Raw genomic sequence first — 22,276 nt, 5'->3', positions numbered from 1 at the left:
GGTTGGGGGGGTGGGGGATCAAGGCTGTCCCGAACATGTCTGGGACTCCAGCAATCAGGCTGTGAGCGGTTCGCACTGCCAGCGATGCGGGTGTCGCGGGGCTGGCCAGCGATTGGGAGGCTGGCAGTGCGGGGCTGCTGCTCACATGCCGGTCTCGGCGCTGACAGATTGGCACATGCGCAGTGGCCCTCGTAGCACTATGCTGCCGGCCTCTCCAGCGGGAATCGGACCCACCCCCAGTTTGTGGACTGATTCACACTAGGGCACTCTCCAGTGCACAGACTGTGGAAGATTCATTTTGAAAATCCCACTGAAAAAAAAACCAGTGAGATTTACTCCAATTTTTACATGAATTCAACACATAGAATTGTTTTGGGAGAGTCCCACCTTTAACTTGTTTAAGCCTGATGTCAATAGCAAAGTAAGAGAGAAGCAATAAAAACAGAAAATGCTGGAAACCTCAGCCAATCTGGTGGATTCTGTACAGAGAGAGAAACAGGGTTAACATTTCAAGTCCAATATAACCTTCCTTGGAAAGAGTTCCAAAGAAGAATCATATTGGACTAAAAATGTTGACTGAAATTCTTTGGCCATTCATGCCAGCAGGATTACAGGGTCAAAGGTAGGGTTCTGAAGACTGTGGAGGAACAGAGATCTTGGGGTCCATATCCACAGATCTCTAAAGGTTGCCAGTCAAGTGGATAGAGCTGTGAAGAAGGCCTATAGTGTGTTAGCTTTTATTAACAGGGGGTTGGAGTTTAAGAGCCGTGGGGTTATGCTGCAACTGTACAGGACCTTGGTGAGACCACATTTGGAATATTGTGTGCAGTTCTGGTCACCTCACTATAAGAAGGATGTGGAAGCACTGGAAAGAGTGCAGAGGAGATTTACCAGGATGCTGCCTGGTTTGGAGGGTAGGTCATATGAGGAAAGGTTGAGGGAGCTAGGGCTGTTCTCTCTGGAGCGGAGGAGGCTGAGGGGAGACTTAATAGAGGTGTATAAATTGATGAAGGGGATAGATAGAGTGAACGTTCAAAGACTATTTCCTCGGGTGGATGGAGCTATTACAAGGGGGCATAACTATAGGGTTCGTGGTGGGAGATACAGGACGGATATCAGAGGTAGGTTCTTTACGCAGAGAGTGGTTGGGGTGTGGAATGGACTGCCTGCAGTGATAGTGGAGTCAGACACTTTAGGAACATTTAAGCGGTTATTGGATAGGCACATGGAGCACACCAGGATGATAGGGAGTGGGATAGCTTGATCTTGGTTTCAGATAAAGCTCGGCACAACATCGTGGGCCGAAGGGCCTGTTCTGTGCTGTACTGTTCTATGTTTCTATGTTCTATGTTCTATGATTCTCCAGCCCCGCTGCAGGAAATGGAGACTTGGCTGAGCGCCAAATTCTCCATCCTCTCTGGCAGCAGTGGCGGGGTGTGAACGGCTGGAGAATTCCAGCCATTAACTCTGTTTCTCTCTCCATCATCTACATTATTGTCTGTAACTGTTCCATTACTTCATCAAAGAACTCAATCAAGTTAGTCAGACATAATTTTCCTCGAACAAGTTGTGGCCTGATGGGTATTCATAAAGACACTCACAAAGTGAAGACACCAGCAAAGCTTAATGGTTAAAAGGGCTAACTCTGCATCAGGCTAAGGACTGGGGAGCAGCAAAAGGTGTGCAGCTATGGAATAATCAGAATTTGAATACGGAAATCAGCTCCGCACCGATTTCCAGTGTGGAGCTGATGACACTAAAAACCCTGGCCCCGGAGACGCCCTGTAGTGCCCAGCGGGGAGCCCACGAAATTCAAATTTCCCCCATCTGCCCTGGTGGAATTCGCATCCTAGTCCATAGAACATTAGCTGAGCTTCTGGATTAACAGTCTAGCGATAATATCACTAGGCCATCGCCTCCCCTTAGAGGGTATGAGCTCCTTAGAAGGAGAGGCTGAACAAACTAGGGCTGTTTTCTCTGGAGCTGCGGAGGCTGAGGGGAGACCTGATAGAAATCTATGAGATTATGAGAGGCATAGATAGGGTTGACAGACAGATCTTTTTCCCAGAGTTGAAATGTCCAATACTAGGGGGCATGCACTTCAGGTGAGAGGGGAAAGTTCAAAGGAGATGTGAGGGGCAGGCTTTTTACACAGAGAGTGGTAGGTATCTGGAACGCACTGCCAGGGGTGGTGGTGGAGGCAGATATGATCGGGGCATTTAAGGGGCTTTTAGATAAGCACATGAGTATACAAGGAATACAGGGATAAGGACCAAGGCCAGGCAGAAGGGATTAGGTTAATTTGGTGTCATGTTTGGCACAGCATTGTGGGCCGAAGGGCCTGTTCCTGTGCTGTACTGTTCCATGTTCTAATTTATGGCCTCCAAGAGGAGAGCTCCATTGGCCCCTGATTGCCCTACCCTTCCTTTGACTTCTTTTTCAGTATCTTATCAAACTGGGTTCCAGGGATGCTCTCGGTATTTTATAGACTGAACCCATGTTATTCCCAGTGTATTGGGTGTATAAGGGCTTAGCCTCCACCCACACACCCCACCCCCAAGCCATTTAAATATTTCCTGGCCAAGAGTGAGCAACACAAGGGCATAGAGCTCTCTCAATGAGCTGCCGATATAGATGTACAGATGCAGGGAGATTGCAGTATAGCATGTTTCTCGGGGAAAGCTGCAGCTACTGGTTTCAATCTAGAATGCAGTACAATTACTGCCGTCCTTATCTAATATCTCTAGGCATTGGAGCTGAGGTCTTGGAGCAAAATGTTTCACATTGCCATTTGCTACCACATGGAATTTTTACTATGCCGCACTCACCATAATTCACATGTACTTAGCTCCTAAGTACCATGTTGTTTGGAGGATGCAGCATAATTAGTGTGGCAAACAAAGGCATTGATTATCCAAGACATTTTTAAAATAATTCTTTCAAGACAATGTTTTCAAATGCAGTTATCAAAGTGCCAGGCAAAGAGGCTCAGAGAAACCACTAACAATGGACTTGAGGGACGAACAAAGCAAATTAGCTTTAAACATTCTTCTGAATGTCCTAACCAGACTTCCCTCAGCCCCTGGAAACCTCACCAATAAATGTTGAGAAGCACAATAAATCTCTGTGTTCTCCATGTCATCCTTGGGTTGTGTGGTGTGAGAGAGAAGACAATGATAGCTTTGGCATCCCTTTCATTAGGATGCTCATAGGACCCTAATAAAGGTCCCATTTTCTTACTTTACTGCTGTTTGCCCCATAGAATACAAGATGGAGCAGATTGTGTTCATTGTTCAAGAAAGTAACTTCAATTTATAGCAATTTGAATAAAACTTATTCAGAGAAATTGAGGTGATTTAGTTGAATTCCAAGGAGTGTTTTCAGACGTTCATTTCCTTACAATCGAGGCACACTCTGTACTTCCATTTCTTTCTCTTTCATTTGTTAATGTTGAACAATTATGTCTAAAGGCTGAATACATAATGGTTGATCATTTGAAATCTTCACAAGGGGCTAATATCAGGCTTAAGGGAATATAATGCCGGGATAGAAAATACTTTCACAGTTTTGTGCCTCTCAGTGCACTCTATATCAGTACCAGAAAAACTTTACAGGGCTCAGGTCAGAGCAGATTAACTACCATCCCTAACCTATAACATCATACAAACATTCTTCATGTTTAACTCTTTAATTCAGGATGGAAAGACCACTCTTTCTGAAATTCTGTGGACTCTTACATCAGCTCCATTTCTTATGACTTCCTTAGTAGAAAACAAACCATATTAAATATCGTTAGCTCACATTAGATTTACTTTTGTGGAGTCTGCATGTTCTTCCCATGTCTGGATGGGGTTTCCTCTGGGTGCTCCGGTTTCCTCCCACAGTCCGAAAGACATGCTGGTTAGGTGCACTGGCCACGCTAAATTCTCCCTCAGTGTACCTGAACAGGGTACGTGTGGTGACTAGGGGATTTTCACAGTAACTTCATTGCAGGGTTAATGTAAGCCTATGTGCTTGTGACACTACTAAATAAACTTTAAAACCTCACACTGCTAATCATAGAAAGATGAAGAAGGTCAAGTTTAAAGGATAAAATGTTTTCAAAATGTAATTTGTCTGATTAGATTTGCTGAAATGTTGAGTAAGCAAGTAAATGCAATAAGTAATACAACTGTCTTTTTATTGCTCCAAGTCAGTCTGGTGGATTTCTGTGGACAGACCATCAAGGCTGATGGAATCATCATTAACTCCCATCAAGGATCTCAGAAGGACTACTTTGTCACGGTCGGGACCGACTGTGAGTTAGCAATGCAGGCTGCTTCCCCCAAAGACAATGTCCAGTTCCAGTTTAGATTCTTCTTGGTATACAGTTTGCTGCGAGAGTCTGCTATCCTTCAGCCCACCACAGCACTTCAACTACTGCAGCGCAATGCAACCGGACCTCTGTCCTTACTGGAGACCACCAGACCCAGGCAAAGAGTGGGGGTGCCACTATCGGGAGTGGGGGTCACTAACACATGCAATGCTGGATCCTATGTACAGTTTTACGACGGGAAGAATAGAAATTCGCCACCTATTGGCTCCCTTTTATGTGGGAAGAATATTCCCAAGCCCATTTTATCAACTGGGAACTACCTTTCACTGAGACTGGTTACCAGAGGTCAACAACCCAGAGTGGACTTTGTTGGAGATTTCACATCCTTTCGACCAGGTAAAAAAATACTCTTTTGTTAAATGGATTCTTAGAAATCCAGTTATATTTCAAAATATGGAAGGGTTGAGGTTGGGACACCTTAAAGAGGGAATATTATTACCGGAATCACTGTTAGAAATCAGAGTTAACGTGTATTTGTGCTGTCCATTTCTATTCATTTCAATTTTTATTAATTGAAGGGGCGGCACACTGGTTAGCGTTGCTGCCTCACTTCGCCAAGGACACGGGTTCAGTTCCAGCCTCGGTGACTGTGTGGAGTTTGCACTTTCTCCCCGTGTGTGGGTTTCCTCCGGGTGCTCCGGTTTCCTCCCACACTCCAAAGATGTGTGGGTTAGGTGGATTGGCCATGCTAAATTACCCCTTAGTGTCGGGGGGGACTGGGAGGGCAAATACCTGGGATTACGGGGAGAGCCTGGGTGGGATTGTTGGTGCAGGCTCAATAGGCCGAATGGCCTCCTTCTGCACTATAGGGATTCTATGATTCTATGAAAGCCTGATGCCTTAGACATTATTGAGGCCAATTATTGGCTTCCTGCAAATTATTGGAGGAATAACTTACCTCCTGCAGCAGTGATGGTGCTGGATTAGGCAGGGGAAGTGTTGAAATTTCATGGGCGTGTGCTCTATATCTGCATTTACTCAGACTATACCCCTGGTTACACAGCTGATTGGGTGCACAGGGCTCAGTGGGGACCAACATTTTTCGTAGTCCCTATCGGAAACACCTTGGAGCTATTTTCATAAGTTCTCACACTCAGTACATCTCAGTAACTCTTTAAGGTGGAAAATCTAGTTGTGTTTGTGGAAAGCATCCCCTGCCGCCTGGAATGAGAAATCTCTTTTCTGGCTCGATTCCCAGGCAAGAAAAAGGTCCAGATTGCATTAATCTCCGTGTAAATCAAATCCATCAATGAATGACTGTGGTGTTTGACAGAGGTACCTGCCACCACAGTGTAATTTCAAGAAGGTTCCATGGTGCATGTTTCCACTTTCTCCACTCCTGTGTTTGAAGATGATACATCCTTTAATTTATCACCCTAACTCAACAAACAGAAATTGAAAGATCATGGCTGGAATTTTACTGGCACGCCTGCCCCGATTCCAGGGCCGGGCGAGACTCGGAGGACGGCATTCTCTGTTGGCCTTGGGTGGGATCGTACGAAACTCGGGCGGGCGTGCTGGTAAAATTCCGCCCTATGGGAGAACAAGCAGGGGTGAGCAATCAGCTCAGTCTTTCAAAAACCTGGCACAGACACAATGGTCTGAATTACCTCCTTCTCTGCTGTATGATTCTATCATCTTATAATTATTATTGATCGCATTTTGTGCCTTTGCCAGCTCAGCACACATTCCCTAAGTTCCCACTGCCAATGTCGGAACAGGTTCTGCATACTTTCAGTTGATATGACATCGGGGAAAATTAGGTGGGTTGCATAAAGTGTGAGTCCGTCTTTTGGATGATAGATTAAACCGACTCCCCATCATGGGTGGATGTTAAAGATCCCATGGCATTCTTTCGAAGAAAAGGAGAGTTATCCCCAGTGTCCTGGCTAATAATTATCCCTCAACTCACATGACAAAAAAAATCATCTAGTTATTTTCACATTGCTGTTTGTGGTAGCGCGCTGAGTGAGGCGCCGTGTTTCTGACATTCCAACAGTGACTACACATCAAAATGAATAGAGGAATGTTCATAGTCAAATACTAAGACAAAAGAGACAAGGAAGTTAATAACATAGAGAGATTTAAGGCCCAGGACTAAAGAGGATCACTTACCAGAGAACAAATAGAAGAAATCCTCCCCACATTTGGTAACAGGATTTAAGTCGTGGATACACATGGGTTTTATAAAGAGTTAAAAGTTGGAAGCCCGAACAATTTGTAGTACCCAAGGTCAGGGACAAGATCATGGGCTCTGTTTCTGGGCCCCTTATTCCACCACCTACTATCCCACACCCAATTTATCCTCCCCCTCACATTCTCCAGGTGCCTAGAATTGGGAAGCACCATCACAGTAGGGTTGAACTGTTTTAACGAAACATCTTGGCTTTTGTTCTCTATGCCTCCATTTAGAAATACATCCAAAACCACAGCTCTGTCAGACAATTACACAAGACACAGTCATTCATATTAGGCAACCAATTTCTTTCAGCCTGGCCCTTTGCAATACCTGGACAGCAACAGCCAAAAGATTTGAACCTCACAAGCACCACAAACAACAATCCTGTATACAAATGAAAATATCTTGAATTAACCATGACATATTCTATTGGTGTATGACTCCTGGTTTCCTTTTCAGGTTTGAAAATGTCAAGACTTTCCAGTAAATTAGCACCAACTGATTCACCTACAATAATGTGATATTTCTATCCACATTATTTGATTTGATTTATTATCACAGGTATTAGTATACAGTGAAAAGTATTGTTTCTTGTGCGCTATACAGACAAAGCATACCGTTCATAGAGAAGGAAAGGAGAATGTAGTGTTGCAGTCATAGTTAGAGAAAGATCAACTTAATGCGAGGTGGGTCCATTCACAAGCCTGATGGCAGCAGGGAAGAAGCTGTTCTTGAGTCGGTTGGTACATGATCTCAGACTTTTGTATCTTTTTCCCGATGGAAGAAGGTGGAAGAGAGAATGTCCGCGGTGCGTGGGGTCCTTGATAATGCTGGCTGCTTTGCTCAGGCAGCGGGGAGTGTAGACAGAGTCAATGGGTGGGAGGCTGGTTTGCACGATGGACTGGGCTTTGTTCATGCCCCTTCTATTCACAACATAAGTGAGCTTTGTTAATAGAGAAATTATACTTTGCAGCGAGTGATACATATTTTCTCATTTTAAGTTTAAACTAACCAGACTTACAAAAACTCAGCATGGAGCATGTGAGCGGAGAGCAGGCGGTGAATGTGAAATATAAATAGAAAATGCTAGAACTGGGCAGCACCTGTGGAGGCAGAAACAAGGGGCGGAATTCTCCGATCTTGTCCGCTGCCAGTCAGAACGCAGAATTTGGCGTTCTAGCCAAAGCTTCATTCACTTTCTTCGGCACCAGAGAATCCCAGTCACGAAGAAGGATGGAGAATTTTTGGCAGTGTTCCGATCTTCGCTAGTCTTGATGAAGGGCCACTGACTTCTGCTTCTCGCTGCACAGATGCTGAGCAAAGATAACTCCCCTTTCCAGCAGCGCCCCCCCCCCCCTTCCTCCTTTTTCCCCAATAATCGATCCACACACCCGGCTGGAAGCGTGGAAAGCCCAGGCTGAAAGGTGACCATCACAATTCCACCAACTTGGAGTTTGAGTCACCAGAGGTGAATGCAAGGTCAGTGTTAGTTAAACCCAACTTCTTAACTCGGTCCCAGTCCCTTCCCTGGTGACTAGGACTTGGGCCTAGTCTGTCTCTCTCCATCTCTGTTCCTTAAGCAAAAAGTTGTTTGTCACTTTTTAATGAGCATCTTTATTAATTACTTATTTTTATAAATTGTTAATTTATTGCTTTGACATAGATTATTTTCAGTAAAGGGGGTTACTTTTTTTGTAGTTCAGGTACCAGTTTAATTAGAAAATGGCTATTATTTGTTCAAATGCACTTCAACAAGGTTTACAAAATTTAAAACTGCAGATCCCTTCCTAAAGGCAAAAGAAAATTTGCTTCAAATATGGGAAATTAGGAGCCCAATTGATGCATCGACACTTCCCAAAGATTTCTGTATATTCATTCTTCGAGGCCACAGCCTTCACTTGTGACGCTGATGGATGGAATGGTTGATCTGATGTGAAATGGGCAGTTTCTCCACTGATGGGTAAGGCTTCTGGGGGCCAACCGCTGCTTTCAAAAATGTGCAGCTTAGGTTGATTGGCCGTGCTAAATTGCCCCTTAGTGTCCCGGGATGCAAAGGTTAGAGGGATTAGCGGGGTAAATATATGGGGTTACGGGGATAGGGTCTGAGTGGGATTGTTGTCGGTGCAGACTCAATGGGCCGAATGGCCTCTTTCTGCACTGTAGGGATTCTATGATTCACTAGAAACTGGATATATTGGAAATGCTCAGCAAATCGTCAGCGTGTGTGCAGAGAGAAGCAAAGGTTAGTGAGCTTTCATCAGAACGAGTGCAGATCCTGGACCTGAAGCATTAACTGTTCTATTTCTCTCTCTACAGATGCTGCCTGGCCTGAAGAGTATTTCTGGCGGTTTCTATTTATATTTCAGGCTCAGCATCAGCAGTACATTGCTCTCCTATGAGACATGATGGACATTTGTAAGTGTGACTGTAAGTGTGGTTCAATCATTCAATGCCAAGCATAATTTTTCTGTGAACAAAGTCCACTTATGCGGATAGAAGTATGACATTAATTTTATTATTTATTCATTATTGCAGGTGAATGGGTTGGTGCTAATTTACTGAAAGGTTTGGCTGTTTGTAAGCTTGGAATGAAAACCAGGCATCATCCACCAAAGGAATGTTAGTTCAGGATATTCTCATTTGTATATGGGATTGTTGTTGATGGTGCTTTTGAGTTTACATTTTTTGCATGTTGCTGTCCAGATATTGCATAGGGCCAGGTTCAAAGAAGCAGAGCTAGTTACATAATATGAATAACCAAGTTGTGTATAATTGTCTAACAGAACCGTGTGCCATACTGGAAGCTGAGCTATCAATGGACTTTATAAATAGAGGCACATAATACAAAAGCCAAGAGGTTTTGCTGAACCAATTTGAAACATTTTGACTGTGACTATGGTTCCCACTTCTGCACCTGAAAGACATAAGGGGCAGGTGGGGGGGCGTTGGGGCCTGGTGTTTAAAGGGTGGGGTTGGAATAAAGGGTCGGGAAAAGCTCCAGGGTCCATGATTTCTCTCCCTGGCCCTTCTGATCCCTGTAGGGAGGGGTGTGGTTGGGGGGGGAGTGGGGGTTCGTTGCAAGTGGCAAGGTCAGAGGCCTCATGGTGGGCTGAGGATCAGACCTCTTGGTGGAAGGTTATTGGGGGAATGCCGAGCATGGTGCCCCCTCTCTCCGCCCACACCCCCCCCCCCCCCGCCCCGCCACACCCCACCCACCCACCCACCACAGGCAATCATTGGATTCAGGAGGCAAGTACGAAGACGCTTGCCTTCTGAAACCACTTAGCCCACACCTCTTTGAAATTGCTACCAGCCCCTGGGGCATCCCAGCCGACAGCTGTTAAAGTTCATAAGCTGCATAGCCATGAAGTTCGCAGCCTCATTATCTTATTTGAAATTCCAACTTGGCTCAGAAAATTCTGCCCTCAGTTGAAGTGAGAAATGGGTGGGTAGGGGGCAGGTTTGGATTGGGAAAGAGATTTTGAAGACTTTAAAACCCCCCTCATTCCCTCAACCCAAACACATCCATTCTGATAAATTAAAATTCAACCCATAATGTAAAAGGGCAAGTTTTCATCAGCTCAGTGATTTCTAATTGATTGGGGACTGTGGGGGATGTTCAACACACACATTATAAAGAAGCATCAAATCACTGATAGCATCTTCTCAAATTCCAGCTTTAACTGCACATGTATGGACTCAAAATTAAATATATGACCAATAACATAGTATTAAAAGTTTGAACAAATAATGAATAAATTAGATACATAAATATTTACTGTATCTAATGTTGTGAAGTTGAGCAGAGTAATTATAGATTGGTGTTTGTGAAATTGTAAGATGCTCGGGGGGAAAGCATTACATGGTCCCTTTAAAAAGGTGCTGCTTTTTCTGTGCTTAGAAAGTTAAAAAAATTGCAAGTACATATAGAGTGCCCGAAATGAAACATTTGTATTGAAAGGCCAAGCAGCAGTCACCAAGGCAACAGGGTTTCAACAGGCTTTCAGGCTGTTGAGTTTTTTGAATTCAGCCAATCAATTTGAATTAGACACTTAGGGTTCTATTTTTCCATTTTGATTCCAAGTGTTGGGCGGACTTGAAACTGGAAGTGTTTCAGATCCGACTTTTAGACCCATTCTCAGGTGCCCCAATACGCAGTCTGTCTGAAAAATATCAGCAATTCCAAATCTCGCTGCAGAAGCCTGTGGACGGGGCTTAAAGCACCCGAAATCCTGCAGCTCCAATCGGAGCCCCCAACTGCGCATGCGCAGAGAAAAAAAAGATAGAATGCAGCTCCCTGCCACATCCCTCCCGGGCCGGATAAAGCCTCCCCCTGGCCCCCACAGACATTGCCCCACCCTCACAACATTACTGACCTCTGTATCCCCCGACCTCCTCCACCACCCAGACCGATCACGGGCCCCTCCCTCCCTTCGCCCTCATTGATCTCAGGCAGATTGGCAGCAGAACCCCCCCCTTCCCCCCCTCACTGATCTTAAGCAGAGAGCCATCAGACACTCAGCACTTACCTCCTCACTAACTGGAGCGCCTGAATCGGACTTTTGTAGAGCATTTCTGTTTCGCGCTGACTCTGGACGGACGAATGTGGTGGTAAAGGGGGAAGTGCCGGTAAGGTTGGCCATGTAGCCCATTAAGTCAATTTAAATGCATGCAAATGCATTTAAATGGCTGTCGCGCCCGTTTCGGGTGCAGTCCCGATCGTGGCCATTTTGGGGCCTTGGTAAAGGGGGAACCAGCGCGGAGGCAGGCGCAGATCATGCTACTCGCCTCACGCCCAACTTTACCAAGTTTTCGTGCCTGAAAACAGGCGCAACTTGATGGTAAAATTGGGCCCTTAGATACCAAGAACATATTACATTTAAATTTGATGGTGTTGACAACCTTGGACCGATCAAATTTTGGGGGATATTGATATGTCATCACAGGTATAAAAAAGGCAGGGGGACAAAAGCAGAGAGCAACTGTAATTTGCCAGAGTAATAGATTTTAGATAACCACATGAACAGACTGGGAATAGAGGGATACAAAAGAATGGTCTAGTGGGCACATGAGCGGCGCATGCTTGGAGGGCCGAAGGGCCTGTTCCTGTGCTGTATTGTTCTTTGTTCTCGGTTCTTTAGATTATAGCTCTTAGTTCAGCTCTCAGCTCCAGAGAGGGAGAGAGCAACTGCTGCCTGCCACAGTTCACAGCTCTTAGCTCAAAGCCTCATCTAACTTGCAAAGGTACCAAAAGAGAAAGAGGTTTCAGACAGAAGAATCAACAGAGAAGCCCAGATGATTCTGGAAAACACAAAACCTGGTTGTAATTTCGAGAGTGACTAAATTCTATTTTGTTAATGAGTGGGAATTGTATTTATCTGAACAGCATTCCATTAGAATTGTGTTCTGTTTGGTTTGTTAATAGTTTAGGTAACTTGTTCATTGTTAGTTAGATAAATAAATTGTTACTTGTTGATTTTAGAGAGTCAGGGAGTTATTTTGATTTAACCACTGGATAATTCAGTCAGACAGCGCCGGGTCAAACTACAGTCACCACCTTGTTTAAAAAGAAAGATATTCATCAACTGATCTTGGACGATGTCATCGGTTGGATACTAAAGACCCACCAACTGGATCTTTCAGTCCCATTGAAGACGACCTCCTGCGGCGGGACCGGTGAGTCACACAAAATACCGTAGACATCGGTGGGACTGGAAGATCGTGAGCCACCTTCATTGCCAGAACACATGCCCTGGGGTGGGTGGGGGGACAGAAAATCCCAATCACTCTGTCGTCACTCTGATACGGGAATGACGGAAGTAGAAATAATAATACGTACAGAGAATCTGAAACTTTCCAGTCTTTAATCACAGGTTCCAAATCTTCAGCATGCGGGGGTGAGCCATACTTTCAATGTCAAAATGGAAAATGCATTCCCAAGAGTCTGGTCTGTGATTCGGAAAGTATTGATAATTGTGGTGATGGAAGTGATGAGTCTGGACATCTTCCAGCAAAGTGCGACGGTAAGACATTGAACAGAACTCACACAGCGGCATACATTGGGATTAGAATCAAAGAGCACAGAAGGATTTGGTTTGATTTAGTTTATTATTGTCACATGTATTAGCATACAGTGAAAAGTATTGTTTCTTGCGCGCTACACTGACAAAACATACCGTTCATAGAGAAGGAAATGAGAGAGTGCAGAATGTAGTATTACAGTCATAGCTAGGGTGTAGAGAAAGATCAAATTAATACAAGGTTCAAAAGTCTGACAGCAGCAGGGAAGAAGCTGTTCTTGAGTCGGTTGGTACGTGACCTCAGACTTTTGTATATTTTTCCCAAAGGAAGAAGGAGGAAGAGAGAATGTTCGGGGTACGTGGGGTCCTTAATTATGCTGGCTGCTTTGCCGAGGCAGCAGGAAGTGTAGAAAGAGTCAATGGATGGGAGGCTGGTTTGTGTGATGGATTGGGCTACATTCACGACCTTTTGTAGTTTCTTGCGGTCTTGGGCAGAGCAGGAGCCATACCAAGCTGTGATACAACCAGAAAGAATGGTTTCTATGGTCATTTTTAGGTCACAAAGTCATTTTCCCCGTTGTACCTTGTGATGGATTAAGTCCATAATATTTCGGGAATGAGAAACATTTGCAATTTAACTCTACTCTTTCTACGTTTTTAATAATGTCTGTGGGTCCGAATGGTGATTGGGTTAACCTGGATTGATAGGATAAAGGTATCCTCTATCCTTCCAATTGACAAGGCATCAACCTTCCCTCCACTCCCTGAGAAGGTTATGGGTAATGCTTGAGGACTCAAGGTTCAGATGTTCATCAAAGTTTGCTGTGGGAGTTGGTCCTTGCATCCTATTCTAAGTGTGTGGTTTATTACTGTTTTCTGATCCGTCCACAAATCAGGATCAATCTAGATCCTTCCTGCCTCAGTTGATAACTGGGATGTGAAGGAAATATGGTGAGTGTAACTTTTATAGTGAATAATGGATTGTGTTTTTTGATACGGTTGTAAAGTTAATTTTTGGACTAAAATGTAGGGTCGATTTTGACATGAGATATTTGAAAATGTATGATTTTTCTAAGCCAACTATCATGGGGTTGACTTTTATGTGAAATTGATTTTTACACAAGTATACCTGGTAAATTAGTTTGTGACATTTTAACTGTTATGATCTGACAGGTGGTATGTATCGTGCTAATCAAATCCCAAAGGGAAACTTAACAAACTATCACAGCGGTTTTCAATTTATATTCTACTATGAGAAGATGCGTAGGCTGAAACCAGGAGTCAAAAACACTTTTGGAAATTTTAAATAGCAAATTAAAGCAGTTTATTAACAAATCTAAAGAAAACTTAAACATACAAGTTTACATCTACATGGTTAAAATTAGTCTTCCAAAAATTTCCCCAAAAGAGTTTTACTTGGTTAGACTCACAAAAAATACCCTTTTAGACTACAGTTCCTATAGATGTTTAATCTATGGGGTGGCACAGTGGCAAGCACTGCAGCCTCACAGCGCAAGGAACCCTGGTTCAATTCCCGGCTTGGCTCATTGTCTGTGGAAAATTCTCTTCAGGATCTCACATGGCCACACCCTCTAGCATAGTTCTAACCTCTCTTTAAGTATATTTTTCCTTTTTTCATTGTTTCTTAATTCTCCTTACCCTTCTTTGAATTTTTACCTTTCCCAGAGTACGTTCTCCTTTAATGGCCATATGGCCACTACTATTGGGTAAAATAAAATTGAATAACTTTGCCTTATTCATTATGATAATTGTTAAGTTGCAAACTCCTTATCTCCCTATGAAATTCAACAACTAAGATAGATGAGTCCCCACACATGAAGCTACCCCTCGGGCCCGTCTCTGGCAGTGCCAACCTGTGCCAGGGGAATGCGCCAGGGGGCTGTGCCAGGGGGCATTGCCAGGGCACAGCCTGGCCATGTCCCTCTCCCTCAGGGGGCTATGGTGACTTGGCTGGGTTAACCTGTTAAAAACCTCACCGATGGTATGAAAATCCAGTGAGGAGGGAAGATCTGGCGACAGGAACGTTAATGCCATTGGGCGGCACGGTGTCACTGTGGTTAGCACTGGGACCCGGGTTCAATTCCAGCCTCGGGTCATTGTGTGGAGTTTGCACGTTCTCTCTGTGTCTGCGTGGGTTTCCTCCGGGTGTTCCCGTTTCCTCCCAGACTCCAAAGATATGCAAGTTAGGTGGATTGGCCATGCTAAATTGACCGTTAGGGCAGGATTTTACAGCTTTGCTCGGGTGAGATCATAAAATCTCGCCTGAGGTCCAAGAAGATTTCCATTCTGGGAAGCTCGCCCACCCCGATTCCACGGCTGGTGAAGTGGTAGAGTTTCAACCTTAGTGTCCAAAGATGCATATGTTAGGGGGATTAGTCATGGTAAGTGTGCGGAGTTACAGTGATGGGACCTAAGTAAAATGCTCTTTTGGAGAGTTGGTGCAGACCCGATGGGCTGAATGTCCTCCTTCTGCACTGTCGGAATTCGATGGTTTAAATGTAAATGAATGTGAATCAATTTCTTGCCCATTGTAGTGGTCGGGAGGTGGTGAGAATTCGGAGAGAGATCCAAAAATCGGTTTTACGCCATATGAATTCACAGCGGAATCCTTCACTGGTGCCCGCCGTGGCAGATCGGGAAAGCCACTGCAGGCCAGTGTGACTCTCATTTGCATCCCACCGGCAGGTAGAGATGCCGGTATAAAATACGTCTGGAACAATGTGACATGCAGATGTCAGGACTCACCTGAACCAACCTGGGGCTGTCTCCACAGCTCAGGGTCGAGACCGCTACTACCCTTGGACTTTGGAACACCACAGCAGTGGATGGGGTGGGGGGGGGAGGGCGGTGGGGAGGGGGGACATCTGCAGGTGGACCTTCCAGTTTTGATGTCCTGGAAGGGTTTCACCTTCCAGCCTCAGGATGTTCCTAGAGACCCATCCTCATTCGCAGGAATTCCATCATCTTTCTTTAGTAGTGGGTCAGTGATGTTTTTAACATGGTGCCCAGACACTGTGGCAGAGTAGGTGCTTACAGAGCTGCTCCGCCATGGCCAATGGTGCACAACCCCCGGTTGCATAATTAGTGAGGTCGGCCCAGAAGATTTGTCGTATGTTACTCCCCAGCCTGCACAGCAGGAAAGATTCCATGTTCCTACCCCCGCTATGGAACTTAGGTCTGAATTCTCTGACCTCATCCACAGCTGGGATTCTCCAGTCCCCATTGCAGTGAATGAAGTTTTGGCTGAGCGTCAAATTCTCTGTCCTTGCTGGCAGCGGTGGTGTGGCGAACAAGCCCTGCCCTTTAGAGCAGCCAGCTGGAGTGGGGTGGGGGGGGCGGGGGGGGGGGGGGGGGGGGGGGCGCAGATTTCAGAGGCTAGGTGGGGTAGGCAAAAAAGGGCATACAATTGTAGCGTGGGTGCCCTCAATGCCCATAGGACAGCCCTCACCTCCACCCTCCCCCTACCCCATTGTAAGGATGTAGTCTGAAAGTCATGCTGGTTAGGCGCATTGGCCGTGTTAAATTCTCCCTCAGTGGACCCAAACAGGCGCCGGAGTGTGGCGACTAGTGGATTTTCATAGTAACTTCATTGCAGTGTTAATGTAAGCCTACTTGTGACGCTAATAAATAAACTTAAACTTTAAAACTTAACCCCCTCCCTTCCCACCCTTTCACCAATTTTGGTAAAAAAAGACAACCTTCCCACTCTCATCCACATTCCACTGCCCAGGACAATGTGGCAGTGGAGGTGGATTGAGGTCCTGGGCATGAATTGCTCACAAGGACCTCAATAAGCCTTAATGGCAGGTGGGCCAATGAGTGACTTACCCACACCCCCTATCATGGGGACCGGATCGGAGGGTGGTCAGGAAGGCAGTGGGCTACCCACCCGACATATTTTACATCCCCCTCCTCACTAAAAACAAGCCCGGCTGGAGACTGTAAAACCCAGCACCTGAGCACAAAACCCAGGATAATACTTCAGTGTGGGATTGTACTGAGGCACTGCCTAAGGTGCTGGTTCTTTGCATGAAATTGTAAACTGAGGCTACGCCCGTTCGCTGAGATGAATGTAAAAGATTCCTTGGCACCATTTTGAAGAAGAGTAGATTTCTCCCCCTCCCTCCACCGCGCAGCCCCCCACTCCGCCTCCCCTGCCCCCCCCCCCCCCGCCCCAGTGCCCTGGCCAATATTTATCCTTCGCCCATCTATCTTCACTACAGCACAGGGGGTAAGTTAAACTGCCTGAAACATGAGACCATTCTGTTGTTGCTGTTTGTGGGAGCCGGGTGTGCCACATTGGCTGCTGTGTTTCCTGTATTTCAACAATGGCTGCACTTCAGAAATATTTGACTGGCTGTTTACTGCTCAGGGATGTCCACGAGATCAAAGCAACCATTGTTTGTACAATTTGATTGGTCAGTTTCGTGGTTCTTACTGGTTCATGGCTGGTAGCTTTGAAAGAAATTTAAAAATTTGATTGGATGATTATCTGCTGGTTACAGATTCATCACTGGTACATTTTAATTCATTTACAATAAGTCGATAAGTTAATTGATTTAATGAAGCAGCTATCTAAGTAATTGATGCGCGATTAATCCACTCGGGAGGCTAGATCGTACCCGGGAATAAAGGCTTTTATTCGCAACAAGAATGGAGCATACTGCTTAACAATACAATCCCAGACTAAAGGGTCACTAGGAAGTGCAGTGACCTTTATATTCCTATAGGAAGGCGGAGCCAACCGGAGTGTACCACAGAACAATACCAACAGGTGGAACACCCCAACCCTAACCCCAACAGTAACAAGAGTAACATATGTACAAGTACCCATAGTGGTAACCATCTATGGTTCATCACAGTCATCAGTCACAATATTTTGTGTGGTGGATAGGTGGGGCAAGTGGAATTACTGTGACTATAATTCTTGGTGTTATGTCTTTGAAAAACCTTTAATTACATTTTAACATGTGTTATCACCCGGTGTAACCTTCTTCTTTTGCAGATAATCTCGTCGACTCAGCAACTGTTGGTAAAGTCAGTTCAAGCACCATGGAACCTAACAATTCACTGTCCCCTTCTGTCAACCTCACTGCTCTTTGTCAAACACCAAATAGACGTCTTCTAACAGACAGTGTTCTTTATCCAGGCTCTGTCGCAGGTGCTTTGTTTAAATTATGCCTTAATCTTTTATGGAGCTCATTAAAGTTTGATGTCTTGGAATAAGAACACCTTATTTTTAAATGTCAAGGCTTCCAGTATCATTAAATACACTGGCTTCATACCCGACTGTATCCGGCACTGACCCCTGCCCAGAGTTAGCTGAACCATGATTGAATGGTGGAGTGGACTCGATGGGCCGAATGGCCTTACTTCCGCTCCTATGTCTTATGGTCTTATGGTCTTAACCATTGGGGCAACACCTGATTTGTACCCAACTACTTCAGGTGCCGGCAGTGCCGGATTCAGACTTGGTGAGGCCCTAAGCTATGTAAAGCCTGGAGGCCCCTTGTTAAAAAGTTACACCAAAAGGTCTCACAAAGGTGCGTCCCAAAACAGGACCTTGGGCCACCACAAAAAAATTGAAAACATAATTATGCCTTTTCATTATTTAATAGCAAGGTATTTAAAGTGAAAAATACAAATAAAAATACAAACAAGTATGTCAGCAACGCTGTTCTATGCTCTTCAGAGTTTTCATGACTTTTAATTGCAATGGGATTTCGCCAGTCAGAAAACCCACCAGAAGCTAGTGCTGCAGTTGATGTTGAAAAGAGCTTGCAGACAAAGCAGTAAACACAGCCAGTTGTTGGGGAGCGCACTAGCCATTCCTGATCGTATATTTCACCATTAACTTTTCTGGACTTCTGTTTCTGGAGTAAAGTAACTGTCAACTTTTGGTAATTTTTTGAGTTGCTCTTCAAGCTGGTGCTTTCTTTTTCTTTTCTGGTATCCGCTCTTAAATGTTCTCTTCATTGTAAACCTTCTGAAATTTTGTGAGGCCCCTGTGGATTGTGAGGCCCTAAGCTGCAGCTCGTTTAGCTTATGCCTAAATCCGGCACTGGGTACCGGGCAATGTCGTCCCCCCAACCCTCAATCCGAACGTTGCTCTAGTTTCTCCAAGCAATGGAACCCATCGATTAAACTCAAAACCCCAGCAGATCAGGCAGCATCTGTGGAGAAAGGAGTAGAGTTATCAGGGTTTCAGGCCAATGAACGGGGAAAAGTTAGAGATGGAACAGGTTTTGAGCAAGTACAGAGACGGGGAAAGGAGTGGGGAGAATCAATGTTGAATCCAGAAGGCTGTCAACCAAAAGATGAGCTGCTGCACCTTGAGCTTGTTGAGCTTCATTAGAATGCCAAGGACAGAGAGGGCAGAGTGAGAGTGCGACAGGGAATGACAATGAGAAATGACCAGAAATTCAAGCTCACACACTGTGAAAAGATGGTTTGCAAAGTGGTCAACCTGCATGGAGGAAAGAGCATTATGAGCAGTGTATCCCATTGGAATCAGTGCAAGTATGTACACTTCCACTTTTCCTGAACACTGTAGTGGAAATTTATTGTATATTTGGGAGTATGTACAATTAGCAGCCTTTTAAAAAAATCTTTGGTGGGCTTCAGCGGCACAGTAGCACAGTGGTCAGCACTGCTGCTTCACAGCTCCAGGGACCTGGGTTCGATTCCCGGCTCGGGTCACTGTCTGTGTGGAGTTTGCACATTCTCCTCGTGTGTGCGTGGGTTTCCTCCGGGTGCTCCGGTTTCCTCCCACAGTCCAAAGATGTGTGGGTTAGGTTGATTGGCCATGCTAAAATTGCCCCTTCGTGTCCTGAGATGCGTTGGTCAGAGGGATTAACGGGTAAAATATGTAGTGATATTGGGGTAGGGCCTGGGTGGGATTGTGGTCAGTGCAGACTCGATGGGCCGAATGGCCTCTTTCTGCTCTGTAGGGTTCTATGATTCAGCCACTTATCTTTCAAACTTGTATAATTGATTTGTTAATACTGTTATTTGCCAATCTTTCCAAGATGTTTTATAAACTCTTTATGGCTTGCAACTGATGTACCACATCATTGATAATTCATTGCTCTTCCTCACTCCATACAAACTTTGTACTTCCTCACTCCTCCATGTACTCCCTCACCTATCCATATATTTACTGTTCCATGTACTCCTTCTTCCATGTTTTTAAAATTCATTTGTGGGACATGAGTGTCGCTGGCTGGCCACCATTTATTGCCCATCCCGAGTTGCCCTTGAGAAGGTGCTGGTGAGCTGCCTCTTGAATCGCTGCAGTCCACGTGCTGTGGGTTGACCTGCAATGCCGTTAGGGAGGGAATTCCAGGATTTTGACCCAGTGACTGCGAAGGAACGGCGATATATTTCCAAGTCAGAAGTACTCCTTCACTTATCCATGTACTCCTTCCTCGATGTCCCCCCTCCTCCATATACTCCCTCTCTCCTCCATGCACTCTCTTCCTCCCTCCATGTTCACTCTCTCCAGTACTCCCTCTCCCCCCCATGTATTCCCTCATGCCGCTGTTCTCCAACAGCGGAGTGGATATCATGTCTGTTACTTCCAAAAACCATTCAATAAAATGTCACAGGTTAGGATTGTTAGGAAAACTAAAGTCCATGGGATGAAAGGGCGGTAGCAGCAAGGAACAAAATTAGTGAAAGAATAGAAGACAGGGGAGTGGCAAATGGCTGTTTTGCAAACTAGAGACAGGTATCCGGTGGAGTTCCCCAAGTCCCCAGGCCAGGACCACTGCTTTTTTTAATAGTCATTAATAACTTAAACTTGGGGTAGAGGACACCAAACTTGGAAATGTTGGAAACAATGGTGAAGATAAGAGAAAATGAACAGGCTGGTGGAACAAGCAGACAAATGGTAGATGGAATTCAACACAGAAAAGTGTAAGACTCACATCATTTATTGTCTCCTGCCCTCCCCCATCCACACCCTCAAGTAGCAAGTCAGGATCAGGACATGCAACAAGAATTCCCTTAACTGAAGGTTCCCAATCCTGAACCTGTTCTGGGAGCCACTGTTGCAGTAACCCCGGCCGAGGTAGAGTGTTTCAGGCTCTACAAGAGCAGACGTGGGTCCCACCAGACAGTGTCCAGACTTGGTAAATGGTGCGAGCCCCCTTTAAGAACGACAGTTTCTTTTTATCTGATTGCCCTGACGTCTCCCTTGTTTAGCTGATTGGTCCAGTGTCAAGGAAGAGCTGAAGTGGAATGGGCTATACTTCCCAGGATGCAAATAAGTGCAGAAATTCCAGCATAATGGATCAGGCCCCTGTAAAGCACAGAACAAACCTGTTCCCTAACTGTCTCAACCTGATGCTCATGAGGAGTTCCTTCTGTAGCAGGGTAGCACAGTGGTTGGCACTGCTGCTTCACAGTGCCAGGGACCTGGGTTTGATTCCCAGTTTGGGTCACTGTCTGTACGGAGTCTGCACGTTCTCCCTGCTTCTGCATGGATTTCTTGGGGGTGCTCCGGTTTCTTCCCACAGTCTAAAAGACGTGCTGGTTAGGTGCATTGGCCAAGCTAAATTCTCCCTCAGTGTACCCAAGCAGGCACCAGAGTGTGGCAACTCAGGGATTTTCACAGTAACTTCATTGCAGTGTTAATGTAAACCTACTTGTGACACTAATATATAAATAATGAACAAACTCCAGCAGCGTTATTGCAGATGCTCTGCCCTAGGAATAAATTATTGTAACAGATGTGGTTCTTGGTTGATTAAAAGATGAATTGATCCTAAATCTGTCACATCCTGTGCTTTTCTCTTTTATTTGCAGACGCCAAGTCATACGTTTCGCTGCTCGCCCTCTACATCATCCTGGGAGTCATTGCTGGCGTAGTCCTCATGTTCTGGTGTTGTTGGTCACCGGGTTGGTTGGTCTGGAGGTTCAGTGTCTGCAGGTTCCTCCCGTGCTGTAACTCCTTCTGTGCGGCCTGTCAGCTCTGCACCCAGAGCTGCTGTCGGACGGACAGTGGTCGACTGGCCAAGGTCACACCGCAAAGCACAGTCCCTGTCCCTGTGTAATATACATTGCCCGGGATACTCCTTCTCTCTTTCACAGCAGATTATTAATAGTCTGGCCAACATTATGCAATTCTCCAACCTGACATTGCTGCATTCCTACAGGTCAGGATTGGGTTGGAACTCACTTTGGGTTAATTTAACACTTACAATGTGACCCATTATATTCCTTTGACTAATTCATGGATTCCCTGTTCTTCAGGAATGAAAAAATGTAGGTATATTGTCTACTTTAATGTGGTTTAAGCAGTGTGAGATTGTACTAATTTGCTCTCGTGTTTCCAGACTTGCGTGCTGCATTTTGTGCAAAGACAGATTTCCTTTGTGACTGCAAGAGGTAATTAGCTGTTTGTAAGTGAGTTGATTTCAATCTAATTCTGGATCCTTCAAGGCAGTGAAAACACAGCAAGTGTAACACTAATTAACCACTGCCAACAGCTATAGATTTCCTGGGAAGATTACTTTCAGAGTTAAGCCTCGTCTGCTCTTTGGCCTTTGATCTCTGGTCCACAAAGCATCGTGGAAGGCTCAAAGTGCAATGTACCATGCTTCTTCTGGAGGTTGAGTAATCTGAGGCCCGTGTGTCCAATGGAGCCATTATAGGGGACACATGTTCATAGAATCATAG

The 22,276-nt window shown here is 45.2% G+C and overlaps 1 protein-coding gene across 1 annotated transcript; it reads left to right on the top strand.

Moving 5' to 3' along the window:
• Positions 1-3,270: 3,270 nt before the first annotated feature.
• Positions 3,271-21,856, top strand: ldlrad2 (low density lipoprotein receptor class A domain containing 2). Its single transcript, XM_078238471.1, has 10 exons — positions 3,271-3,301; positions 4,193-4,382; positions 4,467-4,711; positions 9,090-9,173; positions 12,428-12,577; positions 13,651-13,706; positions 15,130-15,280; positions 17,601-17,627; positions 21,404-21,462; positions 21,851-21,856. The coding sequence occupies exons 1-10, from the start codon at positions 3,271-3,273 to the stop codon at positions 21,854-21,856; spliced, it is 999 nt and encodes a 332-aa protein (XP_078094597.1).
• The last annotated feature ends 420 nt before the right edge of the window (positions 21,857-22,276 follow it).

The sequence above is a fragment of the Mustelus asterias genome, chromosome 22 (genome assembly GCF_964213995.1).
Source record: "Mustelus asterias chromosome 22, sMusAst1.hap1.1, whole genome shotgun sequence".
In the NCBI taxonomy this organism is placed as follows: Eukaryota; Metazoa; Chordata; class Chondrichthyes; order Carcharhiniformes; family Triakidae; genus Mustelus; species Mustelus asterias.
Note: the sequence above shows the minus strand (reverse complement) of the source record. Positions and strands in the feature narration are given on the sequence as shown.